Here is a 19,241-nt window from a genome sequence, read left to right on the forward strand (position 1 = left end):
TTGGGAAGATCCCCTGGAGAAGGGAACGGCTACCCACTCCAGTATTCTGGCCTGGAGAATTCCATGGACTGTATAGCGCATGGGGTCACAAAGAGTCAAACACGACTGAGCAACTTTCACAGAGAAGCCTGGCGTGCTGCAGTCCATTGGGTTGCGAAGAGTTAGACACGACCTAGTGATCGAACAACAACTACCATTTATGAAGTTGACTTTCTGCACTAGAAAATTACCTGAACATGGAAATAAGAATATATTACAGTCCTTAAATTTCAAACACAAAGTCTTATTAAGGAAAAAAAAATAGTGTGCAGAAATAAAGATCTCTGAATCAACGCTTATACTGTGAATGTATAGGTATTTGCCAAAATACTGACTGCCATTAATTTGTGAGTCAGTCGGTTCTGACAGTGTGAATTTTACGTTCCCAGCTTGGAGTGTAGGACGCATCCTCCTGGCAGCGGTGTTATAATTGGTGGCTCGTTCCTCATCATGACTCCACGTCCTAAGCCTGCACTAGGAGGGCCTGATCCGGGGTCCTGGGTCAATGAATGCACGGGTGGGAGAGTTTCCTCTTTCCAGTACATGGAGTTCACCCATGGTAACAGTTTTTAAAATATATATATATACAGTATATAACTTATTTAGGTTTAACAATTTATTTGACATCCTTTAAAGACTCTTTGTTTTATTTTTTTGGCATTTAATACACCTTTTTTTTAGGGCAGTTTTAGGTTCACAGCAGAACTGACAGCAACGGACAGGGTTCCCACACCAGCAACATAACCCCCCGTCCAGCAGCACACAACATCCCCCTCTATCAAAGTCCCCACCGGAGTCGTCCTGCCTGGGTCTATTGGGAACGTAATGCTGACACATTGTCACCTTAGGGTTCACTCTTGGTATATATTCTACGGGTCTGGACAAATACATAAGGACATTTCAATGATTATAGTATCATACAGAATAGCTTAAGGGCCCTAAAAATCTTCCATGCTCTGCCCTCTCATCCCTCCCTCCCACCAACGGTAACGTTTTTGAAGTAAAATCGCGCCTTTCTCATTTGTTCTCCCACCTGCTGCTACAACACCCACAGGCCTCCTGACTCCCAGTGTTCCCGAGTGTGCCTTCCAGCCTGAGCCCCACTTGGGCAGAACCCCCCACAGGGCTCCCAGACACAGCTGATCAGCGCCCCGACCCCCACCCACGCCCCAGGGTGGCCTGGATCATCTGAACAGGTAAATACTAACAGCCCCCCAGACTGAGCTTAGGGATTTCCATTTTAACAGGATACTGACTGATCGCCTCCGTCTCTTGAATAGGTGCAACCTCAGTAAGCATCTGAAAGGAATGTGAGGTGGACCCCCAGGCACGTCTGCCCCAGAATCCTTCTACTTTTCCCTCTTTCTCCCTTCAGAGCAGACACATGAGCAGACACATGATAGCAGAATTCCTAGATCTCTTCTCTCAAAAACGGTTCTCCCGGCAGCAACAGACTTGGCCAGAATGTGTGGGGGTGGCTGAGTGGCACCCCGGTGTTCGCAATTTAGAGCTTGCAGATAGATTGGTTAGATCCTCAGAGAGAGAGAGAGAGAGGTTTTAGTCCTCACTTTGCAGGTGCCCAATTTGTATCTACTGATTTCATCTTCTTTGTACTTACAAAATCAGCAAGTGCTCTCAGCCCTTCTAGGATATTCAATAAACACCCCCAGCAACATCTAAAAACTGGGTGTAAAATCACTTTTTTTGTAACAAATCATCCAACAACCCAAGAAAAGGATTAGTAGAAGACTTGGCTGCCCCTCCAACTGCCTTTCCTCGATGCCGTCCCCCATATTTGCCCATATAAAGATTATGGTTGCCAAGGAAACAGGACCAGAGAAAGAGAAAGACAGAAACTTTGTCTCATTTGGTCTTCCCAAATTCACAAAGCAAGCTGGACTGTAAGCAGAGCGGGACGAGATTATGGTAGATTTATAATTTACTTAGTCAAATTGCTTTTAATTCCTAGTCAAGCTTCAATGTACACTTTATTTTTCCTCTGAAAGTTAGGTCTTGCACTTAGTGGTCCAAGGTCTGACAAATAACAGAGCTTTACAATTCATTGTCTGTGATTAAACTCAAATGCCGGACAGATGGCTTGTCTGAGTATGTGTCAGACAGGCAAAGCACTTAAGATTTGTGACAGGCAAGACCAGGAATTAACTGCTAAGTTTTTGCATTTATTCATACATTCATGTGCACCATGAATATGGCTGTAAAACTCACTTAAGTGTTCTCACTTTATTCACAATATTCCCAAACAAAGCAACTGCTCTCCTTTTGGCAAACCAGATGCCCTAATCTCAACCTCATTAACTCAAAATCCATTTTTCTCATACAATATGTGTTATGTACGTTTCATCTTTCTGTGACATGCAGGATGCAAATAACATCCTCTGAAAGCCCAGCTTGCCCAGAACCCAAAATGTTGGTTCTCACTTCATCTTTATGAACACTTTTATTGAAATATTTAACTTTTTATTGAACAAACATTTGTCTGTCAAAACAAACAAAAATCAACAAAATGAGAACAGGCAAAGGCTATTTATTCAGAGCTTGCTGTATCACAGGGGAGTCAGTCACTGTCAGTTGGTTTTGGCAGAGACTCAAAGGCGGCACAGAAGTGGGAAAGCTTTATAGTGGAAAAAATGGAAGGTTTCAGATATGCCTGGGTTGGAGGCTGGTGACCTAGGGAAGCTGGAGGCAGACTAACTAGAAGCAGGCATGCTATATGATAGTTAGGAGGGGATATTTGATTTTTTTCTGGTTGGTCCGAAGTGGAGAGTAGCAACAAAAACTAGAAAAGCTGGAAGTTATTAATCAGGTCCTGGCTGTTTGGGGCCAATTGTTGCACAGGTTATTGTTTGACTTCTTAGACCAGTTGCTAGAGATAGTAATCTGACTTCCTGCAAGTCTGACTTGTAGATTGCAGGCTGACATTCTGGGCTGGTTACGAGAGATAATACAGTTGGTTTCCTGGTCTGGTTGCTGCAGGTTTTTATGGTTCAGAATTGTATTTTTATTATGTACTGTCCATTGTCCATTTGTATATTCAATGTTTAAGTGATTAACATTATACGAATGAAAAGTACACAGAGTCTAAGTGTACAGCTCAATGAGTTATCAAGTGTAACAACCACCCAGGGCCCCCATTTATTTTAAAATTCTCCTCAATCAGAATTTCAGAAATCTGTCATCAAGGAACATTGTGAGCGGCCTAGATTTTCCTTCCCTTTGCTTCTTTAGTCCTGGTGTCCAGGGTGGGACTCACCACTTGCAAACTTCTCAGCCCTTCTCACGAAGTCACGCCTTCCCAGACACAATAGATATGGGCAGTCCTGGGTTTCCCACAGTCAGGCTCAGCCCCATGAGTCACCATCCTCCACATTCCTGGACAGGTTCATAGAGCGTGCCTTGAAATCCAGGCTTCACCACTTCCTTGGCAAGTTAATCTCTCAAAACCTGTTTCTTCATCTACAAAACGGGGGTAATAACAGTTCCTGTTCTTAGGACCTCCCTGGGGGTACAGTGGTTAAGACACTGAGCTTCTACTGCAGGGGGCAGGGGTTTGAGTCCTGGTCGGGGAACTAAGATCCCACATGCCTCGTGGGTGCAGCCAAAAAAAAAAAAAAGTGCCTCTTAATTGCTCTAAGGATCAATTAAGGTGATGGACATGTCAATACAATCCGTCACACAGAATAAGCACTCAGATTCTGATTTATTGGATGTTTAAAATATCTAAAAATGACAGCTGAAAATTAGTGAGAACCTACGATGTGCCAGGTACTGAGCTTGGTGCTTAAATGTAGCATATAAATAAATGTTTCCAGCTGACTTATTAGAAAAGGCCCTGATGCTGGGAAAGATTGAAGGAAAAAGAAGGGGGCAGCAGAGGATGAGATGGTTAGAGAGCGTCACCGACTCAAAGGACATGAATCTGAGCAAACTCCACGAGATAGTGGAGGGCAGAGGACCCTGGTGTGCTGCATTCCACGAGGTCGCAACGAGTCAAACACGACTTAGTGACTGAACAAGAGCAAAAATTAATCATCCTTATTTTACAGAGGAAGGAACTGAGGCTTAGATGTTAGGAAACCTCTCTGTACTTACCTGCATTTGTTGTGAGAATTAAGAGATGAAGGAAAGCATGTCCTTAGTGCAGCTCCAGTGCCTCATAGTCACTCCATCAATGGGGCTATTGTTTAAAATGACCCTTGGATTATCCACTGTGGCAGACCCTAGGCAGCAATTGCTTAGCAACATCTGCTCTCCTTTTCACCCTTAGCAGCAAAAAAATCACTTTTTTTATGGGGTGGCATCACGCCTTGTAAGTGGAGTACGTAAAAGTACTCCTCTTATCAGGCTGTCTCACATCTTTAGGAGGTCGTGAGACCCAATTCTGGCCAGTGAGAGGTGTTTAAGTTTCTGAGGTGAGTCTTTTTGAGAAACTGAATTGTCTCAAGAAAAAGGAAATTTCATCTGACAAATACTTCTTCCCCTTTGCTCCCATCTTTGCCGCCTAGAATGTACATGTAGTTCTGTGAAAAACAGCTGCCATGGGCTTTTCTGGTAGCCCAGCTGGTAAAGAATCCACCTACAAGGCAGGAGACCCCGGTTCGATCCCTGGGTTCGGAAGACTCCCTGGGGGAGAACATGGCAACCCACTCCAATATTCTTGCCAGAAGAATCCCAAGGACAGAGAAGTCTGGCGGGCTGCAGTCCAAGATTTGGACACGACTGAGCGACTATACACAGCAAAGCATAAGGACCAAAGGCCCATGTCCAGGATGCCAAGGCAGAAGATCCCCCTGGGACTTCCCTGGTGATCCAGAGCCTGGGACTCTGCCCTCCCATTGCAGCGGGCCTGGTTTTGATTCCTAGACAGGGAACTAGATCCCACATGCTGAAACTAAAGACCCAGAAGGCAGTAACAAAAGGATCCCACGTCTACAACTGAGAGTCCCACCTGCCACGGCTAGAACTTCACTCAGCCAAACAGAAAAAAATAAATTTTTAAAAAGAACCCCAGACTGCTAATGGCCTTGTAGGCATACTGTCCAAGCCCTGGATTGCCAGCCTCCAAAAGGCTTCACCAACTGTGGATAAACCACCATGGCCAGATTTCAATAGATATTATACACATTTGAAGGCAATCCAGAGTAATGTAGCCACCACTGGGGTGATAAGGCTATCTGAATGAAGTGAAATTTCCAAATGAATGAAAATTAGGAATCTGAAGTATCTTCTTTAATCTGTTTACACATCCCTACTGAGATGATAAAGAACTCCTGAGAAATGAGAAGTCAGTCCCCAATCATCTCTACATGAACTCTGCTCCAGCCTTCTGAGGACTGGCATCAAGGCTTCCCCTCAGGATCCCACGTGTCCACTCACTGTCTCCCCTCACCACGTCACACGGTGTCATAGATGACGTCACCAACAGGGCTTCCATGGGTCACGAGCACTGTGTGCGGAGGGACCGCAGGACTCTTCAGTCACTTGTTCTCAAGGCTTGGCTCCGGACCAGCCTCACCCAGCATGGGCCTGAAAGACGCTTCTGTAAAACCTGAGGCATCTGCTCTGACATCGTGGTCCAAGTCCAAGGGCAGTAATTGCACGCTGCCTACTTGTGTCTCTCCTAGACTTCTAATTAGGTAGTATTTATGGTCTATCCAAAAAAGATCATGCCCAATGTTGCTCTGCCCATTAAAACAACAAGGGGCCCACCTTAAGTGATAAGGGACCATCCCCATGAGACACGAAGCCATCCTGAAGTGGACGCGAGAGGCTTTACGATGAGCCGGCTGGGAAGGCGGCTTTCAACTGAAAAGAAGCTAAGTGTACCAGAAGGGTTACACTTGTGGTTTTTCGTGCCACTTCAAAGAAATAATATGCATATATTTTCACTTACTTTAAATGACTCTAAGGCAGTGTCAGATGAAAACAGGATTTACCTCCAGCCTCTTCTCTCACAGCTTTCCTAACAAAATATATCCCACACGGAGTACAGAAACTAAATTCCTTCTATATATTAGGCATGCTGTCTTATCACTGCATAGTACATGACTTTATATTCTAAACTATCAGTAAGCCCAACTGAGGTATACTTTGGGTTTGCTTAAATATTATAAAAGGCCAAAATTTTTAAATTACTTAATGTGCAAAATTGCTCTAATAAATGGATATAACTAAATGGTGAAATACGAGGACACCCAGAAAAATTTGAAATGATCCTCTTTTGAATTCAACTAGAAAAAGCACAATTTTTAAATGCCTAAAATTATATTCAATAATGACCCATACACACAATGAAGAGAAAATCTCTAATAATTTATTTGACCTTCAGTTTCACATTGTGAAAAAAAAAAAATAACAGTTTTACAAAACCTCAAAAATGCAGTAGCAAACAAGTATATATGAACACGAACACTTTACTTCTTCAACTTACAGTTTTGTACGTGAACCACATACTCAAAATAGTCAAGAGAGGGATATTATTCAGCTCTAATCATTCTTATTCAGACAGGTGTCAAGCCCAGAGAAAAGGGGTCTACACAATTATACCAGAAGTGGAAGGCTGCCCTTTGTTATCCGTTTCCACAGCAACCAGTCCACAGAATAAGAAGAACCTTCTCTGTCTTATGCCAAGGTTTTTGTGTGCGCTGTGCGGGGAATTGTATTTGCTTCAAAGTGTAGGACATTTCACAGGGTGAGAATGGTCAAGCAGTGAGCCCAAATGCCTCTGTCAATTCAAAGAGCAGGACTCCAGAAAGTTCCCTGCAGGCTGCGGGCCCACCCTGACCACCGGTCCCTCTGGCTCACACACTGCAATTAATAGAGGATTCAAGGGCAGACCGCAACTTCGAAACAGCTGCAGAAAATTCACCCTGCTCTCAAAAGCCACGTAGCGACACCCACATCTTGCCAGATTTGCATCACAAACTACGGAGCTATAACTGCTACAATATACTGCCAGGGTACAATCAGACATTTGCATTGCTTAGAACACATCTAAGAGCGAGGGACTGACTGCTGGAAAGTATTGAGACCCTCCCTTTGATTTCAATGGCTCATTTATTTTGGTCCGACTATAGCCCACTTATTCACGGCACGGACAGACATGTACAATTAGTCTAATGTATTCAGGTGGAGAGAAATGTGAGGGATTTATCTGTCATTAGACAATGCAAACACACAATGTCAAAGGTTATCGGTCTTAAACCCTATTTTCTAAGATACAATATTATGAGAAACAGCAATGGAAGCAGTGTGAGTTGCAAATGCTGGGCTTCCCCGGACACTTGCAAGGAAGCACCTATGAGTCTACCGCTAATACCTATCACGGCACATGTTTAGCAAACAAGCATGGAACTAGCAAAGAATGTATTCACAACCCATTCCCAGCTCTCCAGGGAGGCCTCTCAGCAGGGGCCACTGCTTACAATTCTCTGGTGTTTGTGGGGCCATACGTGTCACTTTTGTGCACCAAGGAGTTCTTTCAGAGAATTACCTAAGAGCACTGAAGTATACACTCTACCCCTCTGAATATCGCCTTGGAGAACTTCTAGCACTTGCTAAATGCTACAGCAGGAAGAGAGAACGACCAGTCTTGGTCAAGCAAATCTGATGAGTGAATTAATTTCTGTCGGTGAGAGTTCTGTTTTAACTGGGATTATGGCCAAGCATTCTCACTGGGTAATAAATAAATAAATAAACTTTGGACAATGCCTTTACCTGTGCCCTATATACAGAACTAGTCCATAGAATTTCCAGGATTCCAGGATATCACACAAAGGGGGGAAAAAAAAAACCGCCAAGTGATTTGGTCCTTTCCAAACTTCAGTAGCTGAGACAGAAGCAAGTAAATCAAAGAGGGATGGGAAGGACAGAAAGAAGGCTTCCCTTGCCCCAGGAGCCACCAGCATGACCAGAGCCCACGAAACCCCAAAGTTGACTTAAGTTTAAGAAAAAAATGACCTTCATGCTTTCCCTACCTCTAGGATGTAACTTTAAGTTTCTATTTTGTAATCTTTCCCTGTCTTGACATTTACAAAATCCGCCCGCCCCCAACCCTGCCCAACCCACCCTCCAGTTATACCCCTAATTGTAACGCCGAAGTTTTCACTTTTGTGCATCAGAGCACTTCACAACGGTCACAAAATTGTGCAAAACGTACAACCATTCACACGCGTCCATACACGTGAAGACAACTATAAGCACTGTTTCAGCATGCAGGAGTCAAACAATAAATAGCTAAATCTACAACACATTTCTTACCAGCCAAGGGAAAGTTTAAAGTCACTTATAAATAGAAAAGAACATCTAGCAAACAGCTACCAACAATGTCCCCATTGTTCAGAAGCATTTCTGGGGAGCACAGCCCTGGGAGATTAGCGTGGAGTCCAGCGGTCCTCACTTCTGCAGCCAGCCCAGCCAGCTCCCCTCCTGGCCCCACAGTCGGGTTTTCAAATCTCCAACAGCAGCTGGTGTGGAGGCTTCAAGCTTGCTCCTCAGAGAGAGGTGACAACCATTTCAAATTTTACACATAAGTGGTGGAACCCATGGAAAATCAAATGCTGAATATGGTACAGCAAGGAAAAAGGGCTGGCTTTTCTCTCCCTTTGAGAAGCTGATTAATGCTGACATTAATCCACAATTACAAGACAAGGACTAGATCACAGGTTTGTTCATTCATATTTAAACCATGTGCTACTTGCACTGAAAATCCCACCCCCTCCCCCACCCCCTTCCTTCATGTCCAGTTTGAAGCATTTACAAGGTGCAGTGGATTGGATGCGAGTCTTGTAGCAACTTCTTTTCCTTTTTCTTGTCTTTCATTCAATTTGGCCTCTCTAAAGTAGAAATCACATCTTGTCTCATCAAGGGATGGAGTCAGCTAAAACAGAGGAGAAGGAAGATTTTTTTGTTAAGTCTCAAATCTAAAAAAAAAAAATTAAACTCAGGACACAGCTGGTCAATATTGCTTCTAAAGGTCTTAATTACACATTTGGTAGGCACAGTGCAAAGATATTTAAAGTGCCAGACTTAAATGAATACACTTGTGCATTTATGCATGCAGACGCTCCAGCAAAAACAATGGTATCCACAGAAAAGATCCTCACTTCCTGATTAAACACACATACATTCAAACCAAACCTATACACCTAGGTGCTGTTACATCTTCTGCTTCTGATATGCGTAATTCCTCTCCATGGTTAAACAGAGCCACTGTAAAGTGATCACCAGCGGGTCACGAGAGATTCCTCTGCCAATTCACCCCCACCCCCTTTGGCCCATTTACCATAAAGGATTCCAAATTAAATTTATTCACCATATAGAAAGCAGACATATTAATCCTCTTATTTAAATGCATCTCTGCTATTCATTATGGCAGAAATCAGTCTCGCTTCTTTTCACATGACAGCACACCAGGCTTCAGCAGCCAAGGCTGGAGTTTATTCTCCAAGTTCATCAGTACACACTTGGGAGACTCGGGCTGTGGGATGCAGCATTCAGCATCATTACCTACAGGACTCACCGCCCATCGATTAGAAATTCAAGGTGCTGGAACCACAAAGCTTGCAGGTTTCACGGGAGCTGGTGGTTTCTCACACCACCCATCCTTCACACTTGGTTAAGTCTAATTTTACATAAGGAGAGTTTGCAGAGGGCTTTTGTCTTTGAAAAGCTCCCCCTATCTGTTCTTGGAGCACATTTTCAGCCCTAGCATAGGAATCTGCAGCCCCAATGCTGAAATTCCAAGTAGAGACAAAGGGAATTCAGGATCAGCTGCTCATCACTCACGGAGTCCTTCTTGCTCTCGTGTGTTCAGAAGTCTGATTCATTCCATTAGCTGTTTCTTCCATTCCAAAACAGCGATTCAAGCTTTCAAGACATTCCTTAGACTACGGTGTCATCCCCCACCCCCACACCTCCTTGGAACCTATACATCAACATGAGACCAAAAGAATGTATCTTGTAACAATATGAAATTTCAAGATGTTGCATACTCAAACAGAAAAACAAACCAAAAAAAAAAAACACCCAAAACAAAAACACCTCTAGAAAGGGGGGCAAGGCACAAGCGAACCAAAATCCAAGTGTTGTCAAGTTGGGGCCACAGAGCACCATGAACATGCAGTGAAATCAAAGTCATCTCCTTTCCGTCCCTCTGAGTGCTGACAGAGCAGCAAGAAAGAGTTAAAATCACCTTGGTGGATAAGCTTTCAGGCAGAGGTAAACTTTGTGTTAACACTGTATTAATTCAGGTAGCACCTACATTTGGAAGGCAAAGCCAGGTCCCGGAAGTGCTCGCAGCTCACGACTGATACCTACACAGTACCTCTTTTAAGTCACTCCATCCGGCTTAAGTGTTTCAACACTATCTTGTGTGCAGTAAACTTTAAAAATTTAAACCAACATTCTCCCCGTCGGAAACTGCAAGAGTGGCTTTGATCAGGCCCACGCCATCCTTTAAAAAGGCAAATCCAGCCCCGTCAAATTTGCTTGTCCTGTGCTTGACTCTCTGGCTAATAGCACCAAGAGTGGAGAGGATATGTTTCGAATATAACCCAACACTTTTTTTGCTCCATTTCCCAGGGGCCGGACATGTGTGATTAAGGTTCAAAGACCCAGGAGAGGATGAATTCAAGTGTTTGCTAACATACTCACTCTGGGTTGAGAAAGAAGGTACCAAAATTGAAGTATAGAGATAACAAGCAGGTAACAGTCATAGAAACCTCCTTTTCCCACAACACGTAAAGCTAATTCCACTTCGCAGTAAGGCCTAAATTGAAGGGAGGAAAGACAACTAGTAAAGGGTACTGAACACTTAATATGTTACAGACATGGGCTAGGTATTTTCACCCCTTTCTTTGCTTTTTTCTCATTTATCAATTCATCCAAGTCTAACCTGGGACAGATCTCTAGGAAAGCACAATTCGAATCACTCATTTAACAAAGAAGTCTGAAGTGCAGAGAGGTCCAGACTCCACAGCTGAACACTAGAACCAGACTCATGTGGTAGCTCTCTTTCTGCCTCCAGTTCCTTATCTCACTCCAAGGATGCCAAGCCAATTACTGCTTGGAAGTATCCAAACTGTCACTGGCAACTTTTAAGGCGCTCCTATGCAAATATACTCAATTCTGGACTAACACCCAATTTAGCACGCTGTTAATTGATGTTTCTGCCTAGAAGGTTCTTTAAACTTGCTTTAGAGTTGAGTAATGCATTTATATTGCAAATGAAGTAACCCCTTTCAGAGCATTTGTTTATTCAGGATTACTGAGATGCCAGCAAGGCTGCAAAAACCAGTTTGGTTTGGAACAGTTACCCCATTCGCTCCCCAGAGGACGGTCCTGACAGTTCCTGCACCCCTGACGGTGTCTCACAGCAGGTAAACATTACTAACAACTGTACCAACTGTAACAGGCGGGAGGAGATGGTGGAAGAAATGAAAGAAATAAAAAGATTACATGGGAAAGGGAAGTCAATTTACTGGTGTTTCTAAACGAGCTGTAAGAGATGGGTAAAGAAAAGACAAATGAGTCCAAATCCCCTCTTTGCTGGACGGTCCCCTTGAAAGGTGTGAAACATACTAGAGGACACAGAACTGAACCTTTCCAAGTAATGAGTTCCTCTTCACAAGCAGCTCCTCCAAAGCAGAGTCTTAAACTTCATCCTCTTATTATCAGTAACAAGCCCTCTAGTCACCAAAACAAATCAACCCATTCCACGTGCTCTGTGCTTCACGTACACACGCCTTAAGTGACTTCGGGGCCAATCCTGAGTGCTTTACAAGCAAGCAAGGCGGCCATTAGCTCCCTGAACCCTGAACTGCAAAGGCCAATTAATTATTTGAACCAAGAGTATGATATACTCTTAAGTACACAAGACAACCATTATGCACTCAGATATATGACACAGAAACACAACTTCTGTTCACCCTGACAATGCGGTCAGCCTGAATGATTAACTCTGAAAAGCTGCAGGGAGGGTGGTTTGGATGGCTCTGCGTCCACGCATCAGACAAGCTCATACAATGCAGGTGGCAACTTTTTCCAAGGACAGACCCAGATATCACAAAAGTTAGTGAATGCCCTATAGGGGGCAGTTTGGGGATGGGGGCGGGTGGACATTTTAAATAAGCTAATAAATAATTTTGAACAGAATACACTGGGAGTAATTTTCAGCATTCGATTTTTGAAACCCTACTTCATTCCAAAAAGGGTTTGAGGAAGCTCAATCTTAATATCAACAATTATCTCCTGGGGTGATATCAATGTGAAGTGTACGAAGTACCCATTCGGCATGAGCTGAAGTGCTTACGGTCTGGAGCCAGACTGCCTGGGCAGAGGTCTTGACCAACCTTTCCACCTGCTAAGCCCTATGACCTCGGGCAACTTACTGAGCCCCTGTGTACATCAGGTGTTTTCATCTATAAAGTGCTCCTGTAATAATACCGCACAGGGTTGTTGTAGGGACCAAATGAAAAGATCCATGTGAAACACACAGGCCAACAGCCAGCAACTGGGGAGGGCTCAGAAGACATCAGCTGGCATTATTAACATAGGTCAGGGTTCCCAACCAGGGGGTAATTAGAATCACTGAAGAACTTTCTAAAAATGCTAATGCCTGGGACCCATCCAGACCCAACAAACCTAGCCTCTGGGGTGGGCAGATTTTGGAAAGCTCCTTGCGAGACTGAGGCTCAGTAGAGGCTGAGAACCACTGGCTGATGATCTGGGGGGGCTGCAGCTGTGGTCAACTAAAGTGTTTAAGCTTTGGGGTGCAAGTGCTTTTACTGGTATAGTTTGTGTGGTACCGCTACAGGATGGGCTATATGGAGCCTATCTTATTCCACATACGAGCGTACACAGTTCACTCAACTATACAGATACTTACAGCTAAGCTGACTTACCTCATGCTCACTCTCTCCAGGATGCAAGGCATTTAAGAAGGCAGATGTTTCCAGGTGCTGACAAATGCAGTAGGGATCAGTGAGTACGGGACTGTGGTGATGCTGTTCCACGCATCCAACGTTGGGTCGTAGCAGTCCAGAGTTTTGCATCGCTGAATGCCAAAGTACCCTCCAACCACGTAGAGTTTGTTTCCGGAGGCCACGGCATGGCAGCTCATGCGCTTTGCCGTCACGTCTCCCACCTTGGTCCACTGGTAAGTCTCGCTGTTGAATTTATATGCAGAGCAGGCGGAGAACTCGGTGTCTCCCCCCATAATAAAAATCTGGTTACCTAGCACAGCTGCCGCCGTGTAACGCCAGGGCTGGGGACAGGTGGCCGGGACCGTCCACCTGTTCTCACACTGATCATAACACTGAACTTTGGGGAGCTTGTCATGACTGACGCTGGTACCCCCAAAAGCAAACAGCTTGAGCTTGGCACTCACCACCGCGGCGTTGCTGACCCCTTCTCGGAGGGGAGCCACCATGGTCCATTTGTTGGTTGTGGGGTCGTAATGTTCCACTTGCTTCAGAGAGACTGAGGGGGAGGCTGGGAGGCAGCCAGTGGCGGCAGTGTGCCCGCCGACCACGTAGAGGCAGTGCTTGAGCTCAGCAGAGCCGTGGCCGAACCTGGCCACCAGCATGGGGGCCGCCTTGGACCACTCTTCATGCAGGGTGTCGTACACCCAGACGTCCTTCGAGACTCCATTCTCAGACCCTCGCCCCCCAGTGATGTAAACTTTACAGCCGATTGCACACGCACTGAACTCTTTTCTCGGGCTTGGGATGTCAGCCTTGGGGATGATCTCTTTGGCCTTCTGGTCGACCAGATACAGTTTGTCACACATAAAAGTCTGTCCTCCCAAGAGGAAGAGGGCATGGCCAGTTTTCCGGGGCCGGGCACAGAGGCTGGTCACCACGCCGTCATTCTGCAGGATTTTCAGTTTGCACCTGATGGCCTCTTCCACGATCTCCTTGCTCTTCCTCTGCTTGGTGATGAGCTCTTCCATGGCCACGTTCTCCATGAGATAGATGGCCGGCAGCAGCGCCAGCCGCACCGTCTGCAACAGCTCTGGGAGGTAGCAGTAGCGCTTCTTCAGGTCGTAGCTGATCCAGTTAATTGCAGACTCGTACACAAGCCTTTCGTCTTCGGTCTCCAGCTCTTCACTGGACAAGAGCTGCACTACCATGTCCTGAGGCAGCTGCAGGAAGTCTTCGTTCTTCCTGATGGTCTGGAAGTTGCTGAGACACATGCGCCAGGAGAGCTCGTAGAGCTTGGTGCACTGGTGCGCGTCGGACAGCAGCAGCATGCCCAGGCAGTTGGTGGGGTGCAGGTTCTTTTCCAGGAACTCGGCACACGCGTCCCGGATGTCCTGAAACTCCAGCATGTCGCCGGCTTCCAGGAGCGATTCTGCGTTTTCTTCATTGATGATGACCCGGGAGGAGTAGGCGTAGTCGAGGAGCAGCTCCAAGACTTCCGGGTGGATGGAATTGTCGAAGTTGACTTCACTGTCCTGGCTCTCTTTCAGGCCCCCGCTGAACATGGCTTCGAAGTAGCGGCTGCAAGCGGCCAGCACGGCCCGGTGACAGGGGAAGGTCCTGTTGCCCGCGTGGAGAAGGACGTCAGTGAAGAGGCGCTGCTGGCGTAACAGGTTCAGGTGGGTGAGGACACTGTCCGCGTAGGAGGACTTGTGGAACAGGTAGATGTTGATGGAGCCACTGCTGGCCCTGGACTTGCGGTTCTCATGCACACTGACAGACATTGTTTCCACTCCTGAAAAAAACCACACATAACTACTGAACAGGGATGCTCCCAGTGTTCGGAACAGCCGAACCAAAGCCACGTTGAAACCAGAAGACAAAAGACACAAAGGAACCGAAAACTTCACTGTGGGCCCCGCTGCCTAATATTCTGAATAATGGATGGCCAGGCCTATCCAAAGCCAGAGACAGTTACCTATAAGGAAAGACACTCAACACTACTGTTGAGCTATGTAAACTATACATTGTTTTAAAAAAAAAAAAAAATCACTGCTCAAGAGCAGGTTCATCTTGGAAAACCTGACTGCCAACTTTCAGGATGTTGAAGTCCTGGAGAATGTGTCAGCAAAAGCCAAGAGGATCAAGGTCTCATTCTCACAGGTCCCTGCCCTGGTCCAGCTGATTCAGGGTTGGTCACTTGCAATGCCAGGCCTCCAGCTCTCGTAATGCCGGGATGGGCACAAGTTTTAATGTCCTATGCAACATAAAGCCATGTGTAAGACAAATACCTACTAATTAATTCCATTAAGAATTCCTTTGGTAAGACCCACTGTCTTTACCAAAGTGTAGGTATAGTAAATGGGAAATTTAACACTAAAACCACAGGTGTAAGCCAACTTCTGAAGTGACGAAACATTTATTTAACATTACAAATCATTTCTAACCAGACACCTCTACCACTTCAGTCCTAAAAGAGCCCCAGTATAAACAGGACCATTTACTGATCAGCAAGCTATCCTGGAAACACAGAATAGACTCTGGCCTCAATTACCACCCACCTTTCCTGCTCTGGCCAGCTTCCAAAATGGGGATTTGTGCCCAAAAAAGAAAGACTATTTTGAGTAGCAAACTCAGGAGTTTCGTTGTTCTGTTCTCCCTGCTTTAAATCAATTCTTAGAAAACCAGCTGCAAGAACAAAGGGTGTATCCACTGCTCTCTCTCGACTACACAGGGATCACGAGGACCATCCCTGGGTACCTGCAAACGCTGGCACCTGCATACAGGGAGATCAGAATGCAAATGTTACTTTATCTAGATCAAAACAGACATACACACGTGTGTGCGTCTGTATGTGTGTTGCCAGCCATTGTTAACTTAGGGTCACTCTAAAATTTATTTGCACTCTAGAACTTATTTGCTGACTACAGTGCTTTCCTCAGTATCTAAATGGGAATTATAGCAGAACCGAACTGACTCTTTGGCTTTCCTCGGTCATCAAAGTGTAGGCTAAAGATACAGGACACGCCTATCACCTATCTTCAAAAACTGAATTATCTTTTTCCTTTTTAACCCTACCCTTCTGTTAGGTCAAAGGAAGAAAGGCTTCAAGAACCTACCTGTCAGAGGATTCGTAGGGAAGCTGTTTACTCCAGGACAGTGAACTGCATCGATACAGTATCTGTTCCAGAGAGGGAACAGCCAGTCCTTACCAGGTTGCTTCCTTCAACCTGACCAGCGGAGGCAAGGCAGGCACAGAAAAACAACAGAGGCAGGTGCCTTTGACACACCAGCCTCAGACTATTAGGAGTTGCAACTTGTTTTCTTTTATTTTAGGCATGTAACTTTCCATCATGAGTAAACATGACTTACTGGAGAAGAAAATAAACAACAGAGTCCTAGGGCTCTGGTGTTAAGACTTTAGGAAGCAGCCATCCGTCTCCACAGTGACCTGAGCTGTGACAAATGGTGAGGAGGCCAACATCACCCCCACCTCAAGCTAAGCCTCTAAGGTCTAGTCCATATTACCCAAGGCCCAATGCTCCAAAGAGCAACAGGACCCTATGTAAATGCACCAGGTTCTCCAATGTGTTCAAAACCTGAATTAGCATCCCTGCTGTTCAACTGCTGTAGTCATCATTTGCATGAGCACATTCAATCTTAAGTACTTTGAAGAAGAGTTTTAGCCTAAACCTCAAAAAGTGGTATAAATACTCTTATGCCTTATATAGAAACTTGCAAGAATTCCAAATGAGTAGCTATGCTTTTTAATTTTTTTAAACTAATGCTTCCAAAGCAACCTCAAAAGCTGCCTCCCTTGGATGGACCTAGAGAGTATCATACAAAGTAAGTGAGACAGAGAAAGACAGACACCATATGATATTGCTTACATGGAAAACCTTTTTTAAAAAGATAGAAATGAGCTTATTTACAAAACAGAAATAGACACACACATAGAAAACAAACATGGTTACCAAGGGGGAAAGGAGAAAGGAAGAATAAATTAGGAGTTTGGGATTAAAATACACACACTACTATATATAAAATAGACAGCCAACAAGGACCCACTGTGTAGCAGAGGACCTACCGTATAGCATATATACTCAATGTCCTGCAATAGCCTACAATGGAAAAGATTCATAAAAATGTGTGCATTCTGAACACTTTGCTCTATACCTGAAACTAACAACATTGTAAATCAACTGTATTTCAATTTTTAAAAAAGCTGCCTTCTTTCTGACAGAGTGAATGCAGCTCTGACAGAAGAATGAGGCTCTTGCAAAAGGTAGAGAAGCACCAAAGTGCCTGCAGATTGAGCTGGAATCACACCCACCAGGCCCAGAAGGCATTTCCCTGAGCAGTGTAAAATAACACTCATAGCCAGGCTTACACTTAACATAACAGTTTAGAAGACCGTGGGATATAGGATCTGCATCTCTTTGCAGCCTGTGTTTATGCTCCTGTATTTCCCAAGTAGGTTCAAAGTCCAGCAGAAGAGCCTAGCCTGTCATCTTGGATGCCACCCAGATGGAGAGGTGTGTCACAGTCAAAATCCAACAATCTTGCAGGAATATTTGATTAAAAGGTACACTTGAAGACCCAAGGGAGACAACTTGCCTTTTGCTTTAAAAGTATGCAAACATGAAAGCATCAGCAGAAACCATGTATACAGCCTCTAAACACACCTTCAACACAGAATGAATCATCCTTCTGGCATTTTTTAAGCCCCCAAAGAAATAATATTTGCATGCCAAGTAAGTGGCCAAAAAACGCACACATATACTTAACCTGCCTCCACAAAGAAGAAGGGGAAAAGGGCTGCTATTACCAGTGAACATCAAAAGGAATTCTCGCTACAGTAACTTCAGTTCACTTAATGCTCTTTAACCAGGATCTCAGCCTCCAATACTTAGCAGCGCGTCACATTTCTTTAAGTTTTGAACCTGATCTCCAGGCCATCAAAGGAGAAACTAGGCAGATTTTCTCAGGCAATTTACATTATTGATAACAAAGGAACAACACTATAGAGAGACTGTTAACAAGAAAAGCATTTTACCAGAGTCCTCTATAGCACTTGTAACGCTCTAACACAAGGCCATGCCTGTAAGGGCACACCAGATACACGCCAAGTCCAGTGGTTCATCACCCCGCCTACCAATTCCTATCCTTCCAAGCTACGCATGTTAAGGCTAAACAACTTGAATGACAAAAACTAATTTTTTAGAAAGCAGTTTTCATTCATTCCCCACAGATATCTGGCCGCAGTGAACAGGCCCTCACTAGGGGTGTCTGTGCGTGACCCCAGGGCTCGCAGAGCCGCAAAGGGTGCAAGGGGAACAAACAATCCCGCGCGCTCGGCACAGCTCTTCCCGCGGAGGGGAGTGGGGCTGCGGGGGTGTTGCGGGGGGGTGGGGTCGATCGTATGCTGGCTGAGCTCCTCCCCAGCAGCTCGTCGGGGCTGCGGAGAGGAGGCCCCTCGGGCAGCTCCCGGCTCTGTTTGCCGTAGGAGCGCAGCGGCGGGCCGGGGTCTCCGCCCGGGAACAGCTCCCCACCGCCACCTAAGTCGGAGCTCCGGGCTCCGCGGTGCGCGTACGCGCGCACACACACACACGCGCGCGCACGCACACACACACACACACACGCACACCAGGCAGCCCCTGAAACCCGCGGCGCCCGCAACAGGTCCGCGGCGGTGGCGGAGACTTACAGCAGTGGCGGCCGGCCACAGTACACAACCAGTTAGTTGGGTCTGGCCTCGGTAACCGGGCGGGGAGGCGACGGAGCAGACGTCTCAGCCCCAGGGAGCAACAGCGACTGCCCCGGCGAAAGGAGCGCGCATGGGGCTCCGGCTCGCTGGCTGGTTACCGCGGGCTGATCGCCGCGGTCTCGCGGTTCCCAGGTCACGGACTCTGTGCCTGCCACCCGCGGAGCAGCTCCCGGAGGGCGCTCGGGAAGGAAGCGCGAGCCAGCGGCCGCAGGCGCCGCGGAAGGAGGCGGGCTGAACGCTCGGGGGAGGGAGCTGGAAAGAGCCGTGCGCGCCGGCGGCCGCCTGGCGTCTCCACTCGGCCTCTGCAGCGCCTCAGCCGCGCCGCCTCCTCTCCGGCTGCCGGAGCAGTCTGCGCCCGGCAGCCCAGCGCCCGGCTATAAGCGGCGAGACGAGGAGGGGAGGGGAGGGGAGGGGAGAGGGCGCGTAGGCAAAAAGTGACACCGGGGGGAGGGAGGAAGCGCGTGAAAGCGGCCGGCGGAGGAGGAGGAGGAAGGGGA

General features: G+C 46.2%; 1 protein-coding gene across 2 annotated transcripts; it reads right to left on the reverse strand.

Annotated features, from left to right (window-relative positions):
* Positions 1-6,348: 6,348 nt before the first annotated feature.
* On the reverse strand, positions 6,349-19,131 carry ENC1 (ectodermal-neural cortex 1). 2 transcript variants are annotated; one of them, XM_020875478.2, is made up of 3 exons: positions 18,685-19,131; positions 12,960-14,772; positions 6,349-8,935 (listed from the first exon to the last, which is right to left on the reverse strand). In XM_020875478.2, the coding sequence occupies exon 2, from the start codon at positions 14,759-14,761 to the stop codon at positions 12,992-12,994; it is 1,770 nt and encodes a 589-aa protein (XP_020731137.1). In that variant the 5' UTR covers positions 14,762-14,772; positions 18,685-19,131; the 3' UTR covers positions 6,349-8,935; positions 12,960-12,991. The 2 variants fall into 2 exon arrangements, with proteins under 2 accessions (XP_020731137.1, XP_020731138.1); XM_020875479.2 differs by lacking the exon at positions 18,685-19,131 and adding an exon at positions 16,097-16,115.
* Between the last annotated feature and the right edge of the window lie 110 nt (positions 19,132-19,241).

The sequence above is a fragment of the Odocoileus virginianus genome, chromosome 14 (assembly GCF_023699985.2).
Source record: "Odocoileus virginianus isolate 20LAN1187 ecotype Illinois chromosome 14, Ovbor_1.2, whole genome shotgun sequence".
Taxonomy (NCBI): Eukaryota; Metazoa; Chordata; class Mammalia; order Artiodactyla; family Cervidae; genus Odocoileus; species Odocoileus virginianus.